The sequence below is a fragment of the Thalassophryne amazonica genome, chromosome 5 (genome assembly GCF_902500255.1).
Source record: "Thalassophryne amazonica chromosome 5, fThaAma1.1, whole genome shotgun sequence".
Classification (NCBI taxonomy): Eukaryota; Metazoa; Chordata; class Actinopteri; order Batrachoidiformes; family Batrachoididae; genus Thalassophryne; species Thalassophryne amazonica.
Window position 1 is genome coordinate 15,653,211 of NC_047107.1, and position 22,454 is coordinate 15,675,664.

Consider the following 22,454-nt stretch of genomic DNA (forward strand, 5'->3'; position numbering starts at 1 on the left):
ACCAGAATGCATCTGAGATCTCTAATTTTTTTTTCTGGGGGAAAAACCACCAGACCCTCCACCAGGGGTTTCAGGCCTTTGACCTTTCCCTAAAATTTTTAGTTTTTTTTTTTTTTTTTTTTTTTTTCTCCATGGTCCACTTTCATTACTGAAAAATCAAATGACAAAATAAAATTTAAAATAATAGTGGGTATATGATAACAAGAAGCTACAGTCCTAAAAACATTCTGGAATCACACACCATTCCAACTCTATATAGGCCTACAAGCTTTGCATAATTTATTACCTCCGGCAATATGCTAGTTGTTATTATTATTATTATTATTATTATTATAGCTAAGTGATGTGCCTATTGTTTATGTGATCCTACTACAGTCCTGCAAAGCTTGCTCATTGATACTTAAAAACAAACTACTTTTCACTACTGGGCCTGGCAAAAATTTATTTATTCTTAATTGAGATTAATTGCTGAATTTTAATAGTTATTTGCATGTTTTTAATCACACAATTCAGTTTGTATTATTTTGCATTTCACAACTCTTAAAGCTCATATTAAGAAGATAAATGAATTCTTACCAGTGTATTCTGGCTGGGAATCAAATGAATGCAAAGAAAGTTATTTAATGAACTTAACTCACTCACTCATATTGAACTGCTTACTCCAACTAAGGGTCACAGGGAGCTTAACTCCTTATGATTTAATTATTGTAAATCAAAATAAGTGCAGTGAGTATGAGGTAATGTCAACTTGATAAATATAGCTTGCCTTTAAGTTAAAGAAATGCTACAATAGAAGGACATGCACAAAATGTACTCCATATTATAAAAGTGCATAAGAAACTGAAATGCACCATTTCTCCATTAACTGTAGAGTTCAGTTGAAAACTTACACATACATGCTGTCTGAAGCTTCTGCATGGGTCAGAAAGGCTGTGGTGCTTCTGGGCTGATGGAGATTAGATTTAGCTCTGAGTGCATGCCTGGGCCTGTGTCCGCAAGGCAACCCAAGCCCTCTCAGACCTTCTAACTTGGCCTAAAATTTCCTGACAAGGAATCTTATCCTAAGAATGAGCCAGCAGGTGTCTGACAGCAAGGAGGGGACAGAAACTCCTATCTTTGTGAGGAGGCGTGGTTGACCCCATTGCTACGTATGACACAGTCCTCTAAGAGCTGTGATTGGTTGTCAGTGAAAGGGGGTGAGAATTTAAAAAAAAACAAATGCGCCCCACACTCCTAGTCATGAATGGACAGTGAAATCAACCAATCATATAACCTGAACTGCATTAAGACGTGTAATCGTGAGGATAGCTTTATGATGATAAACTCAGCAAAATTAAATGAATTGTTCCACAGCTTGAAAATGTTTGAACGTACCTCATTCACATGCCAAACATCTATATATTAAAAGCGTGCGTGCATGTGTGAGTTTTAGTAAAGTCATTGTAAGTACATAATATAATTGTACATGCATTAAAAATACATGCATGACAGAAGAAAGTGAAAAATGCTTATTTCCATTGCGGCACATTTAAAAATCATATGAGAAAATAGATGTAATAATCAATTCAATCAATCAATTTTTTTTTTATATAGCGCCAAATCACAACAAACAGTTGCCCCAAGGCGCCTTATATTGTAAGGCAAGGCCATACAATAATGATGTAAAACCCCAACGGTCAAAACGACCCCCTGTGAGCAAGCACTTGGCTACAGTGGGAAGGAAAAACTCCCTTTTAACAGGAAGAAACCTCCAGCAGAACCAGGCTCAGGGAGGGGCAGTCTTCTGCTGGGACTGGTTGGGGCTGAGGGAGAGAACCAGGAAAAAGATATGCTGTGGAGGGGAGCAGAGATCGATCACTAATGATTAAATGCAGAGTGGTGCATACAGAGCAAAAAGAGAAAGAAACAGTGCATCATGGGAACCCCCCAGCAGTCTACGTCTATAGCAGCATAACTAAGGGATGGTTCAGGGTCACCTGATCCAGCCCTAACTATAAGCTTTAGCAAAAAGGAAAGTTTTAAGCCTAATCTTAAAAGTAGAGAGGGTGTCTGTCTCCCTGATCTGAATTGGGAGCTGGTTCCACAGGAGAGGAGCCTGAAAGCTGAAGGCTCTGCCTCCCATTCTACTCTTACAAACCCTAGGAACTACAAGTAAGCCTGCAGTCTGAGAGCGAAGCGCTCTATTGGGGTGATATGGTACTACGAGGTCCCTAAGATAAGATGGGACCTGATTATTCAAAACCTTATAAGTAAGAAGAAGAATTTTAAATTCTATTCTAGAATTAACAGGAAGCCAATGAAGAGAGGCCAATATGGGTGAGATATGCTCTCTCCTTCTAGTCCCCGTCAGCACTCTAGCTGCAGCATTTTGAATTAACTGAAGGCTTTTTAGGGAACTTTTAGGACAACCTGATAATAATGAATTACAATAGTCCAGCCTAGAGGAAATAAATGCATGAATTAGTTTTTCAGCATCACTCTGAGACAAGACCTTTCTGATTTTAGAGATATTGCGTAAATGCAAAAAAGCAGTCCTACATATTGTTTAATATGCACATTGAATGACATATCCTGATCAAAATGACTCCAAGATTTCTCACAGTATTACTAGAGGTCAGGGTAATGCCATCCAGAGTAAGGGATCTGGTTAGACACCATGTTTCTAAGATTGTGGGCCAAGTACAATAACTTCAGTTTTATCTGAGTTTAAAAGCAGGAAATTAGAGGTCATCCATGTCTTTATGTCTGTAAGACAATCCTGCAGTTTAGCTAATTGGTGTGTGTCCTCTGGCTTCATGGATAGATAAAGCTGGGTATCATCTGCGTAACAATGAAAATTTAAGCAATACCGTCTAATAATACTGCCTAAGGGAAGCATATATAAAGTGAATAAAATTGGTCCTAGCACAGAACCTTGTGGAACTCCATAATTAACTTTAGTCTGTGAAGAAGATTCCCCATTTACATGAACAAATTGTAATCTATTAGACAAATATGATTCAAACCACCGCAGCGCAGTGCCTTTAATACCTATGGCATGCTCTAATCTCTGTAATAAAATTTTATGGTCAACAGTATCAAAAGCAGCACTGAGGTCTAACAGAACAAGCACAGAGATGAGTCCACTGTCCGAGGCCATAGAAGATCATTTGTAACCTTCACTAATGCTGTTTCTGTACTATGATGGAATTCTAAAACCTGACTGAAACTCTTCAAATAGACCATTCCTCTGCAGATGATCAGTAGCTGTTTTACAACTACCCTTTCAAGAATTTTTGAGAGAAAAAGGAAGGTTGGAGATTGGCCTATAATTAGCTAAGATAGCTGGGTCAAGTGATGGCTTTTAAGTAATGGTTTAATTACTGCCACCTTAAAAGCCTGTGGTACATAGCCAACTAACAAAGATAGATTGATCATATTTAAGATCGAAGCATTAAATAATGGTAGGGCTTCCTTGAGCAGCCTGGTAGGAATGGGGTCTAATAAACATGTTGATGGTTTGGATGAAGTAACTAATGAAAATAACTCAGACAGAACAATCGGAGAGAAAGAGTCTAACCAAATACCGGCATCACTGAAAGCAGCCAAAGATAACGATACGTCTTTGGGATGGTTATGAGTAATTTTTTCTCTAATAGTTAAAATTTGTTAGCAAAGAAAGTCATGAACTCATTACTAGTTAAAGATAATGGAATACTCAGCTCAATAGAGCTCTGACTCTTTGTCAGCCTGGCTACAGTGCTGAAAAGAAACCTGGGGTTGTTCTTATTTTCTTCAATTAGTGATGAGTAGAAAGATGTCCTAGCTTTACGGAGGGCTTTTTTATAGAGCAACAGACTCTTTTTCCAGCTAAGTGAAGATCTTCTAATTAGTGAGACGCCATTTCCTCTCCAACTTACGGGTTATCTGCTTTAAGCTACGAGTTTGAGAGTTATACCATGGAGTCAGACACTTCTGATTTAAGCTCTCTTTTTCAGAGGAGCTACAGCATCCAAAGTTGTCTTCAATGAGGATGTAAAACTATTGACGAGATACTCTATCTCCCTTACAGAGTTTAGGTAGCTACTCTGCACTGTGTTGTTATATGGCATTAGAGAACATAAAGAAGGAATCATATCCTTAAACCTAGTTACAGCGCTTTCTGAAAGACTTCTAGTGTAATGAACTTATTCCCTACTGCTGGGTAGTCCATCAGAGTAAATGTAATGTTATTAAAAAATGATCAGACAGAAGGGAGTTTTCAGGGAATACTGTAAGTCTTCTATTTCCATACCATAAGTCAGAACAAGATCTAAGATATGATTAAAGTGGGGGTGGACTCATTTACTTTTTGAGCAAAGCCAATAGAGTCTAATAATAGATTAAATGCAGTGTTGAGGCTGTCATTCTCAGCATCTGTGTGGATGTTAAAATCGCCCACTATAATTATCTTATCTGAGCTAAGCACTAAGTCAGACAAAAGGTCTGAAAATTCACAGAGAAACTCACAGTAACGACCAGGTGGACGATAGATAATAACAAATAAAACTGGTTTTTGGGACTTCCAATTTGGATGGACAAGACTAAGAGACAAGCTTTCAAATGAATTAAAGCTCTGTCTGGGTTTTTGATTAATTAATAAGCTGGAATGGAAGATTGCTGCTAATCCACCGCCCCGGCCGTGCTACGAGCATTCTGACAGTTAGTGTGACTCGGGGGTGTTGACTCATTTAAACTAACATATTCATCCTGCTGTAACAGGTTTCTGTTAGGCAGAATAAATCAATATGTTGATCATTATTATATCATTTACCAACAGGGACTTAGAAGAGAGAGACCTAATGTTTAATAGACCACATTTAACTGTTTTAGTCTGTGGTGCAGTTGAAGGTGCTATATTATTTTTTCTTTTTGAATTTTTATGCTTAAATAGATTTTTGCTGGTTATTGGTAGTCTGGGAGCAGGCACCGTCTCTACGGGGATGGGGTAATGAGGGGATGGCAGGGGGAGAGAAGCTGCAGAGAGGTGTGTAAGACTACAACTCTGCTTCCTGGTCCCAACCCTGGATAGTCACGGTTTGGAGGATTTAAGAAAATTAGCCAGATTTCTAGAAATGAGAGCTGCTCCATCCAAAGTGGGATGGATGCCGTCTCTCCTAACAAGACCAGGTTTTCCCCAGAAGCTTTGCCAATTATCTATGAAGCCCACCTCATTTTTTGGACACCACTCAGACAGCCAGCAATTCAAGGAGAACATGCGGCTAAACATGTCACTCCCGGTCTGATTGGGGAGGGGCCCAGAGAAAACTACAGAGTCCGACATTGTTTTTGCAAAGTTACACACCGATTTAATGTTAATTTTAGTGACCTCCGATTGGCGTAACCGGGTGTCATTACTGCCGACGTGAATTACAATCTTACCAAATTTACGCTTAGCCTTAACCAGCAGTTTCAAATTTCCTTCAATGTCGCCTGCTCTGGCCCCCGGAAGACAATTGACTATGGTTGCTGGTGTCGCTAACTTCACATTTCTCAAAACAGAGTCGCCAATAACCAGAGTTTGATCCTCGGCGGGTGTGTCGTCGAGTGGGGAAAAACGGTTAGAGATGTGAACGGGTTGGCGGTGTACACGGGGCTTCTGTTTAGGGCTACGCTTCCTCCTCACAGTCACCCAGTCAGCCTGCTTTCCCGGCTGCTCGGGATCTGCCAGGGGGGAACTAACGGCGGCTAAGCTACCTTGGTCTGCACCGACTACAGGGGCCTGGCTAGCTGTAGAATTTTCCACGGTGCGGAGCCGAGTCTCCAATTCGCCCAGCCTGGCCTCCAAAGCTACGAATAAGCTACACTTATTACAAGTACCATTACTGCTAAAGGAGGCCGAGGAATAACTAAACATTTCACACCCAGAGCAGAAAAGTGCGGGAGAGACAGGAGAAGCCGCCATGCTAAATCGGCTAAGAGCTAGTAGCTACGCTAAGCTAGCGGATTCCTAAAAACACGCAAAGTGATAATGTGTAAATAATTTAGAGGTGATTCAGCAGAATGAGTGCTTTAGTTAAGGCACGTAAAGATTACACTGGGAAACAAATCGTAATCTAGATAACTAGATCAATCTAACTGCGCAGATTAAACAGCTAACAGATACAGAAAAACACCGCTGTGCTCCGGAACAGGAAGTGATGCAATACCGCAGTGAGAGCCAACCACCAGTCAATAATAAAATAACATATTAATAATACCAATAATAATGATAATAATTATAATAATAATATTCAGTGTGTATATGATAACAAGAACCTAAACATTTTATAAATACATTAAGACAGTAAATTAACAGAAAATAATTGTCATCCTACATATGGAGAATATCTCTGCTTGCTCTGTCTTTTCTGCCATATTCTCTGCTTAGGACACTCTTAAGTTCTCCTCTTGACTCTTACCAGTTTGGTGCCTTAAGAGCTCTCTTAAGGCCTAAGGTGCTTTGTGGACAACTTTCATCTGTCCAAGGGAAAATTCTAAGAAATGTCTCAGAATTCAAGGAATTCTAAGATTTCTTAGAATAATGTCACTAGGAGCTATTTTTAGCCCTAGGCTGCTTCGTGAATACGGACCCTGAAGCTTGTTAAATGTAGCTTCATCCACTGGTGATTGTCACTGTCCAAAATACTGCTTTGCCTGAGCCCGTGAGTATCAGTTTCATTAGCTGCATTTCTGTACTTAGCTCGTAGGTGGTCGCTCAAGCGCGACGTGCTTCAATGAGGTTTTAATTCCGTTTTACACAATGGGCATACTACTTTTAATTCAAGTGAGCCACCTGGGAGTTCTTTAATGTGAAATGCACCTTTCAGAATTGTATTGTTTGTCTCCAAGACTGAGGTGCTAGGAACTACAGAAGTGACTGCTGCAGCAGTTTAACAGGAAGTAAGACTGCCTTACTGGATCAACACAGCCGCATGTGATTTTTTTTTTTTTAAATGCCAACAACAAAAAATGCGTTATATTTGGCCGTTAATCTCACTTTGATTAAAGAATCTTTCAAATTAAAGAACACCCAAAGACCAAGCTCAGTCAGTTTCAGCGTCACTAAAGCTTGTTTCACACCAGGCTTGCATACAGTTGCGTTGTGATGCGTATGGAGTACCCTGGAAAATTGTGCAGATTTGGTATAGTCTCTGTGTAGGCTGGTACTAGGGTGCATGGTTGCTTTCCTGGTCTTGCTTACAGTTGTATATGGTTGCTTAATGCCACGTATGGAGCCCTCGCTGCTATTTTTCTGCCTCGCACAGTCCACTGCTGCCAACTTTTTTTGGCATTGTGGAAATGCGCTCCATTCTCAAAATGGTACATGAAAGGAAATGGCACTCACGTTTCCAGACAAACAGTGGGATACAAGCTGCTGCCTCACCACAGCTGCGTAGTTGTGCGTAGAAAGAAAAAAAAACCTTGCACACAGAGGGGAGAAGCTTGGCTCCATGACGTTACAGATTTGCCTAGACACGCAGATGGATTTGATACATTGGAAAAAGTCAGAATACACTATTTCTAGGACTTAAAGGACTTAACTTGCCACAATCAAGAGAGAACTTAAGAAGGTGAAAGTGAGTGGCAGCCAGCAGAGTGAGTGTTGTTTACATGAGAAGTGGACAGTGGACATGTCCTCTTGCTGGTCATCCATTTGTGAGGAGTTATACTGGATGTGGACATGTCCCTCGCTGGTGATCTGTCCATGAAAAGTGGACATGGACATGTCCTCTTGCTGGCAATCAGTCCGTGAGCAGGAGTTAATGGACTTTATTTATTTAGCCACAATCTTGAGAGAACTTGGAGGTGAAAGAAAGCTGCAGCTGTGATGGCGAGTGCGAGTCGTCCGTGAGGAGGTGACGTGGACCTTTTTTGCCCTGGTGTAGGATTGTGTGGAATTGCGGAGGCTTGGTGTACAGTAGTGTTGTGTAGACTTGCTTAAAAACTGCGTACTTTCTGTGTCTAGTGCTCTACGGTGGTGGCTTAGTTGGGGTGCTTTTGCATAGGTGGCGCACTTTATGTTAAGAACAAGATATTTGGCGATTTTCATTTGGCCATATCTCGGTGCACCCCCTATGGATTTCAGTGAAACTTGTTTTATTATGTTCCTCTGTATCTCTGCTATTCAGGATAAAGATATCAGGAAGGCTTTTTGCCTCATTAGCCTTGTGGGTTAATGAGGCAAAATGCCATTTATGCAAATTTGGAAAGAACTTGTCTCAGTGTATCCAGATATGCATAAATGAGCAAGGCTTATTCAGGGCGCAGGCCCTGGGAGGGTCCCAAATGTAGCCCCAAATGCGAAAAGTTGTGACTTGAAGTGCCTCCTATAGGCGGCGCCCTCAGTTAGCCTTGAAAAATATAACGCTAAATGGGAGAACTCCATCCATACATTCATGTACCATAAGATCAGTGAGGCTTACTGAGGGCACACAAAGATATTCAAAGGTCAAAATCCACATTTTGACTATGTCACTGTTTTGGCCCCTTTTAACGCCTACCCTAAAAAGGGACGTAATTTCCCGCCCGAAGGGATCTTTGGATAAAAAATGTAATTATATCTTCCCCTAAAAAAAAAAAAAAAAAAACTTCAGTGGCCTACTGAAACATGATGTATCACCCCCTTCTATGAATCATTTCACAGTTACAGACTATGGCTCTTAAACAGCCGAGCACTCGAGTGAAAACTACAGGTCTGATTCCCAACACTGTTATTTACAACCTGCATCGAGGCTGTCCACGCATGGATTGTTGACCCATATATTGCAGGAAAGGCCCATTGTTTTAATAATGAGTCATAGGCATTTTTATCCAGGAACATCCCGACAGACTCCACTATGGATGGCTATGAGTATTCCCAGCCACTATCACGCAGTTGTGGATGTGAGCGCATGTGGCATTTTGCCCCATCCACTATACTATAACAACCAGTGACCTAAGGTGATGACTGGATGTCTGAGAGACCAAGATGAGGAGTCTCAACTTCAACAGTTTGACCATGTGGCCTGTTCTGTGTGCATGGTCCAGCACGCAAGTGCCTAAGTGTCAAGGACCCCAGTAGCTGGAGAAGGCCAAGGGAATGCCCACGTTTTACCTTGCTGTGGCAGATTGATGGTTATGTTAAAGATGTGGGAATGGACTGGTTGTGTGCCTGGGTGGCTACTATCCAGGAGTCAAGGTGGTGCTGTGGATGCAGCGAAGCCCAGCACCAGCGCATGCTCTCAGACTTGACTGTAAGTAAGTCCCTTCAGCTGCTCCCTTGTTTGCATTCTGAGTCGCTGATCCGAGGTGGATTTGCATGTCGATTTGGCACAAGTTTTCACCGGACGCCCTTCCTGATGCAATACCACATTACATGTAGTTTCATATGTCCAAACTTCAGAATCAAAATGATTCCCTGCTACAAAGTAAGACAGTGCATCATTTAATATTCACTGCTAAATGACTCTCTGAAAGGATGGTCATTCTTATCCCCAATATGAAATATGGGGTGGTATAGCAATCAGCATGTCTGTCCACCAGTTTTCACTTGTTGGCGCAATATTTCAAGAACCACTTGACTAATTTCATTCATATTTAGCATAAAGGTGTACTTGGGTGATTCCCCCTGACACTTTGGATTACTGATTTGTCGGGGGTGGATATATCATCTCCTGAGGACTCTTGTTAAAGTACACCTGCATTGAAATAAATGTGGTCAGATCTCAGAAAGAAATAGCTGATATGTATTTGTAAGACCCTTATGAATGCTGTAAAGTAAATCTGCAAGCCCAAATTTGTAATTCAGCGGCGAAATCTTCATTTAAAAATGACAAATTTGCAGCTAAAATTCGGCCCTCAGCGAAAACTGTTTGTACATCCGGGTCATTGCAGTGACGTCCAGCAGACGGAGCGCTCCCGCCTTCAGTCCGATCCCGCATTGAAATCAATTTTATCTGTTAGTAATGTTACTGTTATACACGTCCTGGTTTCAGCATCCAAAAGTAAGCTGCAATGAATGTGAGATACAGCTCTGCATACTCAGATCAGCGGCGACATCGACAGCGGGCAACGTTCTTCCCCGACGCCTCGCTCTCTGACTCCGCTGCGCTTACTGAGTCTGCGTGGTTGGTAAACGCATGAAGCGGGCCACTCGCATGTCCCCGTGTCTGCTGTGCAGCCGGCACCACGTTCCTGTCTACTGAATGGAAGTGCAGCCAACTTGGCAAAAGTCCAGAGACTACCCTCGCTGTTTTGATGCGGAGCGGCCGGTAACACCTGTTGCTGCAAGGACAGACATTCCGCAGCGCCGCACGTCTTGGTAATCGGAGCCGCAGAGCTCCGTGGCCACTGAGAGAGGCTTATATCTTTTTAATGACTTGGATTCTTTGCGGGTCTCTCCTCCGTACCCCGCAACGGTAACACCGGAGGCGAAAAGCAGTAGATTTTCAATGCGACACCACTCAATCAAACGGGCGTATGAAAAAGTCCCCCAAAATAATTTTCAAGCACAAATAAAAAAAATGTGTATTCACCAAATGTGCTGCAAGACAGTATGAAGTTTTAAAAAAAGTAGATCGTTCCGTATAAGACAAGAAAAAGGTGCAGATGCAAACTGACGTAAATCCACAAATTACAGTTGGCACGCGCAAAGCATGCTGGGATAGGGTCTTTTCCCTGACGTCTCGGCAGCGTCCCGGATGTGATGACAGTTTTGCGGAGGGCTAAATTTTAGCTGTAAACTTGTCATTTTTAAATGAAGATTTCTCCGTTGAATGACAGATCTGGGCTTGCAGATTTACTTTACTACATTCAGAAGGATCTTATGTGTAAATATGTCATTTTTTTGGTCCAAAGATCTGACTGCATTTATTTCAATGCGGGTCTACTTTAAGGCCTTGGAGAAACACTGCCTCTTCATGGCAGTATCTTCTTGTAAGACTGTGTCCTCTGATATTTATACATTGTAAACGGCTGCTGTCTGATTTAATCTCCAGGTGATTTGTAAATCTGATGCTCCAACTGGTGATGTTCTTTTGGATGAAGCCCTGAAACACATCAAAGATACACAACCACAGGAGACTGTACAAAGCTGGATTGAGCTTCTCAGTGGTGAGCTTAATTTATTCATTACCTGAAAACCCATTTGTGGTTGAGAGATGGGACTGTGAACTCGGCAACAACTTTGTCATGTGCATTTTTAAATTGTTCGTCAAGAATACACATTGCCATTACTGCTGATAAGACCAAGCTAATGCTAACAGGCATGCTAGGCTACAGCCTGTAACCTGTAACTGTGTGATTATGGCAACAAGATCCTCTACCTTCTGGACAAGACTCTGTAGCAGAGTCACCTTATCTGCTAATACTTCGACACTAAGTTAGCCAAATTTAGCATCAGCAGGTACTAGGAAATTGCTGTGCATCAATGAAGCTGGAATGTTAAAAGCTGCAGCAGACTAAACCTAGTAACCCATAATCTAGCTCATGGCCTTGGTGACAGAAAACCAGATGTTGTTAGAAAGCTTGGTGTGTCAATATGAAATGGTTCAACCAAAAATAACTGAATTACATGGTCAAGAAAGCACCCCCCCCCCCCCCCAAAAAAAAACACAAACAAAAAAACTGATATAAACTTGTAAACACTGAATAGTCTGAGTGCCACAGGAAGTGTCATGTTCTCACTTCATCTGTACTAATGTCATACTTCTTGATTAACTTCCTCTACATCTTCTAACCTCCCTCTCTTTGTTTCTGCTCATTTGCTTCTCAAATTTTCCCCTCCACCTTCTCAATGGGGTCACTTGCTAACATGTTTACATATACATCATTTAACACAAATAACTGCTAGATATTTGTTCCAGCACAGTTATCCTGTTGACCAAGTCCTTTTATTATTATTTAGTGTTTAACTTCGTGTACAGCTCATGATACTACTCCTCTGTAGGGTTTTCTACCTGTTTTCACTTTATGCTGTTTCTTTACGCTCCTACTTTATCTTTGTGACTATTCTAATTATTTTTGCCATCTTTCTAACTCATCCTACCGTCTTGTAATTCTTCATTCCACCACCATCTCTGCTTGTCTTCCTTCGTCTGTCCAAATGTCAAATCCAGTACCTACGTGTCTTCTGGTGCATTTACACATGAGCAAGATGCGTTATGAATGTCATTTTTCTGTCATTCATGACACATTCCTGACATTCTTAACGTAACTTAACGCATCTGAATAGGTTTCTTAATAGTGCGTGTTGGTGCGTGATATTCTTGACATTCGTGGAACATGTTTTTGCAAATCTTCCACGAATGTCACACACCACCCTCATTTCGTCTCACGTCATGGAAGTCGCAACTGAGCGTATTGATCCGTCTTGATGAGTAGTGATCCTTAATAGAACGTGACAACATTTGTAGTGGTTCCTGTGATGGTTCTTGGAACCCAAACTGTCACGCGTTATTACGAAGTGATACGGAAACTGTCAAGTTTTGACATTCGCCTGTGGGCAGTCTTTGAGTGAGGAGTGGCCCACCCTCTCGTCGATTTTTTTCATTGTTTAGGAATGGCTCAGAGACTGCTGCTTTGTTTGATCAAAATTTATTAAAAACTGTAAGGTACAACTGAGTGGACACCATTTGATAAATTCAGCTGGTTTTCGGTAAAAATTTTAACGACTTATGAGAGATTTTGGTCTGGTAGTGTCGCTTTAAGGACGGCACGGTGCCTGACGGCGATCTGCGCTTCGAGGCGGCAGCGTCTCGCCGTTTCAAGTTGAAAACTTCCACATTTCAGGCTCTGTTGACCCAGGAAGTCGTCAGAGAACTTTCAGAAGAAGTCGGAATGAGGAGTTTATTCGGACATTCCATTGTTAACGGACATCTTGTAATGAAAGAACGTGCGGGCAGAGTCGCATGTCGGGCCGGACCCAACCGCGGGGGGTCGCGACAGGAAAAACACCTCCGTTGGAAACCTTAACGAGCAAGTTGGAACATGCCCAACTGTTAAACAATTTCTCAGTTACTCACTTGTTGAAAGCCATCAAAAGCCGCCGGAATTTTACAAATGGTTTTCAACACGGAGGTGTTTTTCCTGTCGCGGCGCACACAGATTCGCCGAGTTGTCACGGAAACGACTCGGCGAATTTGCGCGCACGTCTTTCATTAAAAAAATGTCCTTAAACAGTGGAATGTCCGCATAAAGTCCTCATGCCGGCCTCTTCTGAATCTTCTCTGTTCTCTCACGACGTCCTGGGTGAATTAAGCCTTAAATTAGGATGTTTTCAGGTCGAAACAGGCCGACAACGGCGCCTGGAAGCGCTGCGCGACGTCGCGCTCCGTGGGAAGTCCTTACACCAACAGAAACACCCCATAATCTCTCATCAGCCGTTAAACTTTTCACCGAAAACCAGCTAAATTTCTCGAATAGTGTCCACTCGGATATTCCTCACAGGTCCAGAAAAAATTTTGATAAAGCAATGCGCGCCGCCTCGAGCAGCGTGTGAAACAAAGGAATTCAGCTGAGAGGGCTGGACCACATCTCACTCAAGGCCTGCCCACAGGGAAATGACGTCACCGACACGCGTGAAAAAACTCACGCATGCGCACGAGGGTTCAAGCATGATTGGTGTAATCGCACCTCATTCAATCCATATAGTTAAAAACAAAAATAAGTGTCGGTTTCTTATCTAATACACCTCGTGTGTGTGTATGTATGTGTGTGTGTATATATATATATGTATATATGTGTGTGTATGTATACAATAAAAACCCTAATTGTCTTGTTTGAACAAGAGCTAAATCTGGACTGATTTGATTGTCAAATCAGAATCAAATTTATTGCCAAGTAAGTTCTCACATACAAGTAATTTGATCTGGTGTCATTGGTGCTTAAACAACAATAATAAAAAGAAAATGAAAAAAATAATTCTGGAAGAAGTAAGGAGTAAATCTGCTTTTTTAAAGATGAATCCTGGATGAAAAACTTTCTGAATCAGTTTTTCACACTTTACTGTTTCACCTAGGGTGTGTGGTGAAGATGATTGTTTATTAAAATTGTTTCGCTGCTTTTTTACATCTAATAACACTTTTTCCTCCTCCTTCCCCCCTTCTCTCTCTCTCTATATATATATATCTATATATCTATCTATCTATATATATATATATATATATCCCTCTGTCCCCGAGCTGCAGCACTGCTCGGCTCTCTGCCGGCGGAGGGGGGAGTGGGCAGTTCAGCACAAACAACCTGGCTGGATTTTAGAAAAGTACCTGATAGCAGAGCAGAGTGTGACGGCGATGTCGGAACACTGTGGCGCGGCGCCGTTGTTCCACTGTCTGGGAGAGCCCTGTGATAGCATATTTTCAGATTGTCCGCTGCGTGGAGATTGGCGGTAAAAACCGAAGATGCTTTCTCGTGAGATGCTAGACAAGACGTGATGTAAATAAGAAAAAGGCGGCAGTCATTTTGGTTTCGAGCGATGAAAAAAACGAATTTGAACGTTTTAAACCAAAAAAAAGAAAAAAAAAGCCACTTGTCCGGTCGGACAACGATTTAGAGCTATTACTTTTCCGATCACATTTTACACTTGTCCCGGACAGTCGGACAAGCGTTAATGTCGATGGTAGGGTTCCTGTGCTGTTAGTTGCCTCTGTGCTTCTTCTCGCTGGCTTTATTTCTTCCGTGATTTTACAGTCACCGTGATCCAACTTTTAACTTTGTGTTTGTCCGGTAATGTCTGCAAAATCGCTCTTTTGCGCACTCTCTTTCTGCATTCCTGGACAGTCGCCTCATCCTTGCTGGCTTCCTTTCCATCTGCGGCTTCGTTGGCTTTATTTCTTCCTCGGCTTTAAACACACAGCACTTTTGACACTGTGATCCAACTTTTAACTTTGTGTTCATCCGTTATTGACTGCAAAATCACTCTTTTGCGAGCTGACGTTTTGCGTAAATGCTTGTCTTAAGTGCCAGTCATTACGTTCGTGCGCGCACACAGCGGAGGTCATCTGATCCATTATAACAAGATGTTAAATCTATCATAACCATGCTTTTACAGCTACTAATGAATGAACGTGCAACTGTTTTACCAGGCTATTAAAACATTATAAATACTTACCTTTTAAGCTGTTCCAAATACGTTCCTCATGGAGCAGGAGAGGAGGATAAAAAGGGACCAGATGAAACAGTCCTCTGTGCAATTAGAGGTGTTTTCAACATCCAAGCTCTGACAGAAAATGAGTAATCTGCTACAAAATAATTATAATAATTACACTAAGCAGGTGGAATTGTAGTGCGCAAGAGGGCTGGGCCAAAATAGCATGTCCAAAATCGTCCATCCTGTCCTCATAGCCGCCAGTGCTTGGATAATGGGCTTTTAACAGCCTCGTCCTCGCCACACACATGCCTCTAAAATCCTCATTTGTCTTCGTGGTACCTCGTACGCAAACTGCCCCACGTTGTTGTTGCTAAATTTTGAACTTCTTGAAATTAGCACCACGCTTGGAGATGAGTTTCTTTAGCCGAATATTCTGACTCTAAGAGCCTCTATTCTCCCACGATTGTTAAATTAACTGGTCTCGTACCAAAAAAAACATGTTGCATGGCTCATTATTCACTGTTTATTATTTGGTGGGACCGGGGCTTAAGCCATCGTGATATGGGCACTTTCATGAATGTGTCTTGAGTCAAAAATAAAGTACATTCTATTTAGAAAATATGTTCCTTATCAGGGCAGCACAGTGACTTAGTGGTTAGCACTTTAATTTGACCAGAAATGCAGTTAAAACCTATTCCTCCAGCTTCAGCTGCTTTATTCAGCTGACAGGAACTAAACGTGAATGATACGTGCATTGCCTTACAGAAATGTTAAAATGCAACTATTTTGTTGTAAAAAAAAAAAAAAAAAAAAACCCTGCATCTCTTCTGTGATCAAATGTTATGCCTAAATAATATAAACTTGTTGTAACCCATATATGAGCTCAAGTTTGAGTTTGGTGAATATATCATGAAAATTGTAGGATTAGGAGTTGTGGTTTTTTTTTTTACTACGATGTAATGTGTTTTTTCACACACTGAAAATGTGAGGGATTAGTGTGAGTAAATTAATTTCTCTTATCTTAGGATAGTAATTGCTCTTTTCTGGATGTCATTCTGATCTGCATTAAATTCTGGGAAAAAGATGTATAATACATGCTGTTACTCTTACACCGCGTTCACACCGGGCGCAATCAGACGCTACAAATTTGTGTGGGTCACCAGGCGACGGACGTGCCTCCTTCACCCGGTGTGTTGCTCTGCTTGGGTGGACTTTCGCTGCGAAAATTCGCCCCGGTGTGTCATCAAAATAGGAGCTGGCAAAAATTATGGAATCACCAGCCTCGGAGGATGTTCATTCAGTTGTTTAATTTTGTAGGAAAAAAGCAGATCACAGACATGACACAAAACTATAGTCATTTCAAATGGCAACTTTCTGGCTATAAGAAATCAGGAAAAAAAATTGTGGCAGTCAGTAAAGGTTACTTTTTTAGACCAAGCAGAGGGAAAAAATATGGACTCACTCAATTCTGAGGAATAAATTATGGAATCACCCTGTAAATTTTCATCCCCAAAACTAACACCTGCATCAAATCAGATTGCTCATTAGTCTGCATCTAAAAAGGAGTGATCACACCTTGGAGAGCTGTTGCACCAAGTGGACTGACATGAATCATGGCTCCAACACGAGAGATGTCAATTGAAACAAAGGAGAGGATTATCAAACTCTTAAAATAGGGTAAATCATCACGCAATGTTGCAAAAGAGGTTGGTTGTTCACAGTCAGCTGTGTCTAAACTCTGAACCAAATACAAACATGGGAATGTTGTTAAAGGCAAACATACTGGTAGACCAAGGAAGGCATCAAAGCATCAAGACAGTAAACTTAAAGCAATATGTCTCAAAAAATCGAAAATGCACAACAAACAAATGAGGAACGAATGGGAGGAAACTGGAGTCAAAGTCTGTGACCGAACTGTAAGAAACCGCCTAAAGGAAATGGGATTTACATGCAGAAAAGCTAAGCGAAAGCCATCATTAACACCTAAACAGAAAAAAAAAACAAGGTTACAGTGGGCTAAGGACTGTGGATGACTGGATGAAAAGTCATATTCAGTGATGAATCTCGAATCTGCATTGGGCAAGGTGATGATGCTGGAACTTTTGTTTGGTGCCGTTCCAATGAGATTTATGAAGATGACTGCCTGAAGAGAACATGTAAATTTCCACAGTCATTGATGATATGGGGCTGCATGTCAGGTAAAGGCACTGGGGAGATGGCTGTCATTACATCATCAATAAATGCACTAGTTTACGTTAATATTTTGGACACTTTTCTTATCCCATCAATTGAAAGGATGTTTGGCGATGATGAAATCATTTCTCAAGATGATAATGCATCTTGCCATAGAGCAAAAACTGTGAAAACATTCCTTGCAAAAAGACACATAGGGTCAATGTCATGGCCTGCAAATAGCCCGGATCTTAATCCAAGTGAAAATCTTTGGTAGAAGTTGAAGAAAATGGTCCATGACAAGGCTCCAACCTCAGCTGATCTGGCAACAGCAATCAGAGAAAGTTGGAGCCAGATTGAAGAGTACTGTTTGTCATTCATTAAGTTCATGCCTCAGAGACTGCAAGCTGTTATAAAAGCCAGAGGTGGTGCAACAAAATACTAGTGATGTGTTGGAGCGTTCTTTTGTTTTTCATGATTCCATAATTTTTTCCTCAGAATTGAGTGATTCCATATTTTTTTCGCTCTGCTTGGTCTAGAAAAGTAACCTTTTTCCTGATTTCTTATAGTGTTTCTTAAAGCCAGAAAGTTGCCATTTGAAATGACTTTAGTTTTGTGTCATATCTGTGACCTGCTTTTTTTCTACAAAATTAAACAACTGAATGAACATCTTCCGAGGCCGGTAATTCCATAATTTTTGCCAGGGGTTGTAGTTGAGTCTCAGATATGCCCAGATTTGCTCCTAGAACTTACTATTTTATAAAATTAGGCAGCTCCCTCTGCACCTTCCCTGCATGCTGCTGTTGGTGGTATCATGACCCTTTGGGCCATTCCATCTTTTTCTATTATAACCTGTTGGCACCTTGACTTACTGTGGATGAGAAGACAAGATGTGTTTATGAAAGTAGTCTGTATTTGGGGGCAGGTTCTGTGAGACTATCGATTCCTGAAATAACTGGTCCACTCAGTCTCCAGATTTTTGTGTATCTTGAGGAGTACCCAGAAAGAAGTGATTTTGGATTTGAAATTTACGCTCATCAGAAATCCAGGTGTTGACTCTTGCCTCAGGTAATATTGTTTTCAATTCCATTTTCAATGATTCAGTAGGATTACATGTCAGCACTTCATAATATTCTGGATTGTTGAGTTGTCTATTAGCTTCTATATATTTTTCCTTTCCCCAGCCTACAACTGTTCCTCCTTTCTCTGGCTTTTTGAGCACCAATTGATCATCATTTATCATCAGTTCAAGGGCACAATGCTCATCTGTAGACAGATTATGGTACTTGGACATGGTGTTTTTCTTCTTATAAAGCTTCTAAACTTCAAAATCAACTTTCTTAGTTAGCAAAAGTGTGTAATATAGCAGGACAAAGTAGATTCCCTGGTGGTTCAGTCCCTGAGGGACAACAGTTCATACCAGGTTTTGAGAGCTCGTCTTCTGTAGAACCTGTAGATGTCAATTTTTGTGTCAGATTCTCTATTGAGGTGGTGTAAATCTGGGCCTCTGAAAATGGAAAGTTTGGAGGCAAAATGGAAATTCTAACAGCGACCTGTGTGCCGATGTGTCTGCAGTTTGGAGATATAATAGCATTGTAGCTGGGTAGATATGTGTAAAATATAACAATTATATGTCTTATGGTAAGAGCACCAAATTTTGCACAGATGGTATTTAATTTCTAATTTAAAAAAAAAGCTTTCTTTTTGAAATCGGTGTAATTGTGGTTGTAATGGATTTAGCGCTTTAGCGAATAATAAACAGCGGCACTGGCTGCTATGCTGTTTCAGAAATCTTCAAAAAGTTCCCTCTTTTACACGTCATACAAATTCATTTTCTGTTTTCTTACACACAGTCCATTTCAATCACAATCTTTCATTTTACAGTAAGTGTCAGTTCTTGTGAGGCTCTTGCAAAAACTGTAATTACAAAGTATCAGCAGCACATTGGTTAGGTGGGCCGGCTGTAACATCTCTCACATTCACCGAGCTCTCTGCCTCTAACTGCCTTGCCACGTACGGCGCCATATATTTTAGAATGTCATGTTTCCATTGCAGTGTTTTGAAATGAGACTTTTTCAAATTGCCAGAAAAACCACGTCATGCCAGCATAAAACATACTTGAGCATTTTTCTGAATACCTTGTTTACATTAAGTGCATGTTAAATTCACAACTTAAAATTGTGCAGTTTGGAGAGTAACAGAAATTTTCCTAATGTCTCTGCAGCAGCTTAGTCTAGGACCTGAGACATGTATGCACATCATTTAGGAGAGGAAAATTCAGCTCTTCTAAACTAATATGACCCCAGTGAAGAACTTGGGATACGTGCCAAAGCCTCGAACAGTCCAAAAATGACCACACCCTTTTTAGTCCCAAGTGTTACTTCAAATACGGCTCTGTTTTCTAAACTGCAGCAGCTACAGATTTCCCAAGGTATTCAGTATGTTCAGAATGACCACTACATGTTTAGAAGGGACATAGAGTGTAAAATTTTTAATTTTGGTATTTTAAGAGAAAACATTAGGTCAGATGACCTACATACAATCTGGAATCGCCACATATTTAGTAACGTTTTTGGGCTATTGGCTGTTGGGAAATTTCCCTGTTTAAAACACTTGAGATCTCTAGATGCTGCTGTCTGCTAAAGAAACAAGTTTTGTATTTTTCACTTTAAATCAATATTCCATTGATAACAGTATGACTGAAAATAAAATTTCCTCATGTTTGGCAAATGCTTGTTTTCTTTCGATGTACAGTAATAAGTTGACCTGCTTATTTTAGCCATTTTCTCTTAAGAGAAAATGGCTAAAATAAGTAACTGCCCAAAACAAAAATGGTTTTGGGCAGTTTGTCCCGATGTAACAGTTTGTTTCCCATGTAACAATAAGAAATATACTCAAAACCTGGATTAATCTCTTTAGTCACATAGCACTACTATTATTCTGAACACTACTGTGTGTATATATATATATGTGTGTGTGTGTGTAGGATATTTTATGAAAAACTAAATTGGAGTATTTTCCATCGCATCACATATTTCATGTTGTCTCTCAGGTCCATATATTTGTAGAGTATATTTAGAAGGGGGATTTAAAGATACTTCAGAATAGGAAATATTACTATTGTAGATAGCTATAGATACATACAGAAAGAATATCAATATTGACCATCAATCAAACTGCTTCATCTGGGACCATAAAACATCCATGAAATATAGAGTTTAAGTTTGCCCCATCCGGATTGGGCCTTATCAACATTTGGGTTAATCAGTGCTGCCCTGTAGGAATGTTGCCTGTCAGGGGTGGGGGGAAGATATCCTGTTAGACCAGATAGAGATTTTGGCAAATATCCCAAGTTTTATTGGGGTCATACTAGTCAAGGACAGTTGAGTTACCCTCTCCTAAATGTTGTGCATACATGGCTCAGCTCGGTCCTCTGCTGTCCGGTGTGTTTGTCATAAAACACAATCATTTCACATTATCTGCCTCGCTACCGATTCCGTTGTTCTTTAAGGACGATTCTGCACGGTGACCTTTGTGTTTATTGCCAAACCACTTGGCGAGAGATACAGAAGGGCAGCAGACAACCTTTTGTGACTGTCTCATGTTCATCTGTAGGTGAGACATGGAACCCGTTGAAGCTTCATTATCAACTTCGCAACGTTCGTGAGCGGCTCGCAAAGAACCTGGTGGAGAAAGGCGTTCTTACGACAGAGAAGCAGAATTTCCTGCTGTTTGACATGACCACGCACCCTCTCACCAACAACACCATCAAGCAGCGCCTCATCAAGAAAGTGCAGGAGGCTGTGCTGGATAAGTGGGTCAATGACCCTCATCGAATGGACAAGCGTTTACTTGCACTCATCTTCTTAGCCCATTCCTCTGATGTCCTGGAAAATGCCTTTGCCCCGCTGTTAGATGATCAGTACGACCTGGCCATGAAGCGAGTCCGGCAGCTGCTAGAACTGGAGCCTGAGGGCGAAAGCATGAAGGCCAACGCCAACGAGCTGCTGTGGGCCGTGGTTGCTGCTTTCACCAAATGAGGCTCGCTGAGCCAAAACTGCATTTGAGTGGCATTTGAGTCGAGACCTCACCATGGTTCAGCTCTGCCTGGAATATCCTTCTACTTTTTAATTCCTCTCTATTTTGTCCTGTAGGTGATGTTTTTCATACTTTGTGGTTCCTTTTCTTCCATATACCAATTATTATTTTTTAACTGTAAAGAATGAAAGTTGTACTTGAGTGAACCAGAGTCCTGACAAATCATAACTGTTTCCTTTCTGTGGTTTTTCTTTTAAACCCTGTTTCCTGAAGGTATGAATAGTTTACTCAAAGTAGGTATCTTGTGCAGCTCAGAATGCATTCCTGGTAAAATAAAAATTATTTGGGGGGCTTCCCAAACAATTTTTTTCCAAACTAATTGTTTGGTTTTTTGTTTGTTTTGTTTTTAATTGTTGGTCAAAATTGATGTCCTTTTGTTTAATGAAATTCAACAGATTTTTCTATTTCTATTTTTCTGCAACGTCAGAGGTGAGCCGTAACACAAAGTATGTTTTTGTTTACAGCTATTTATTACTCTCTATGATAAGTAATTTCTATCCCTGCCACAAGATCCACAAACTGGTTATTTTAGCGGGTTGTTGACATCAATCTGTTGGTCCATCATGTAGCAACACATTAAAGTACTGAATAGGATTGGATGAAATTTTTTTTTTGTCTTTGTTGTCGTGTTTTTTTTTTTTTCCTTTGCGTGTACACTGTTCTTAAACTTACAAGTCGGGGTGCACATTTTTTAATTTCTGTCCACTCTTCCGTAGAACTTGGCAGGATGGTCAGCAGTCTCCATCTGCTCTTAACTCTTATCTGAACGTGCTTCACAATAAAATCATTGGGCCTCATTCACCAACCGTTTGCTCTGAAGTCGTATTTACGAAGTTTTTACAAAGATTGTGGCACTCATGAATGTTTCCTATCCAGGATTTGTTCTTAGGTAAGAAATCGGACAAACACTCAGGAGTACTCTTACACACATTTCAGTGCTGACATGTCACATTGGATGCGTTGCTTGCTTATGTGAAGGTCATTAATGATATGTCTGTGATATCTGTCCATTATTATATGTTAATGTTGGGTAGTTTATTTTTTTTATTTTAAAATAAATTAAATATACACTGTAAAAAATGATAACCCCATTAAGTTAATTTTTTCTTTTCATTTA

The 22,454-nt window shown here is 40.8% G+C and overlaps 1 protein-coding gene across 2 annotated transcripts in view; it reads left to right on the forward strand.

Annotated features, from left to right (window-relative positions):
* Positions 1–21,645, forward strand: part of golph3 (golgi phosphoprotein 3) — a 45,634-nt gene extending 23,989 nt beyond the window's left edge. For both annotated transcript variants that reach the window (XM_034169744.1, XM_034169743.1), the window contains 2 exons: positions 10,977–11,091; positions 20,855–21,645. In XM_034169744.1, coding sequence (XP_034025635.1) covers positions 10,977–11,091; positions 20,855–21,279 — 540 coding nt within the window. In that variant the 3' untranslated portion in view covers positions 21,280–21,645. The remainder of the gene's footprint in view (positions 1–10,976; positions 11,092–20,854) is intronic.
* Positions 21,646–22,454: the final 809 nt, after the last annotated feature.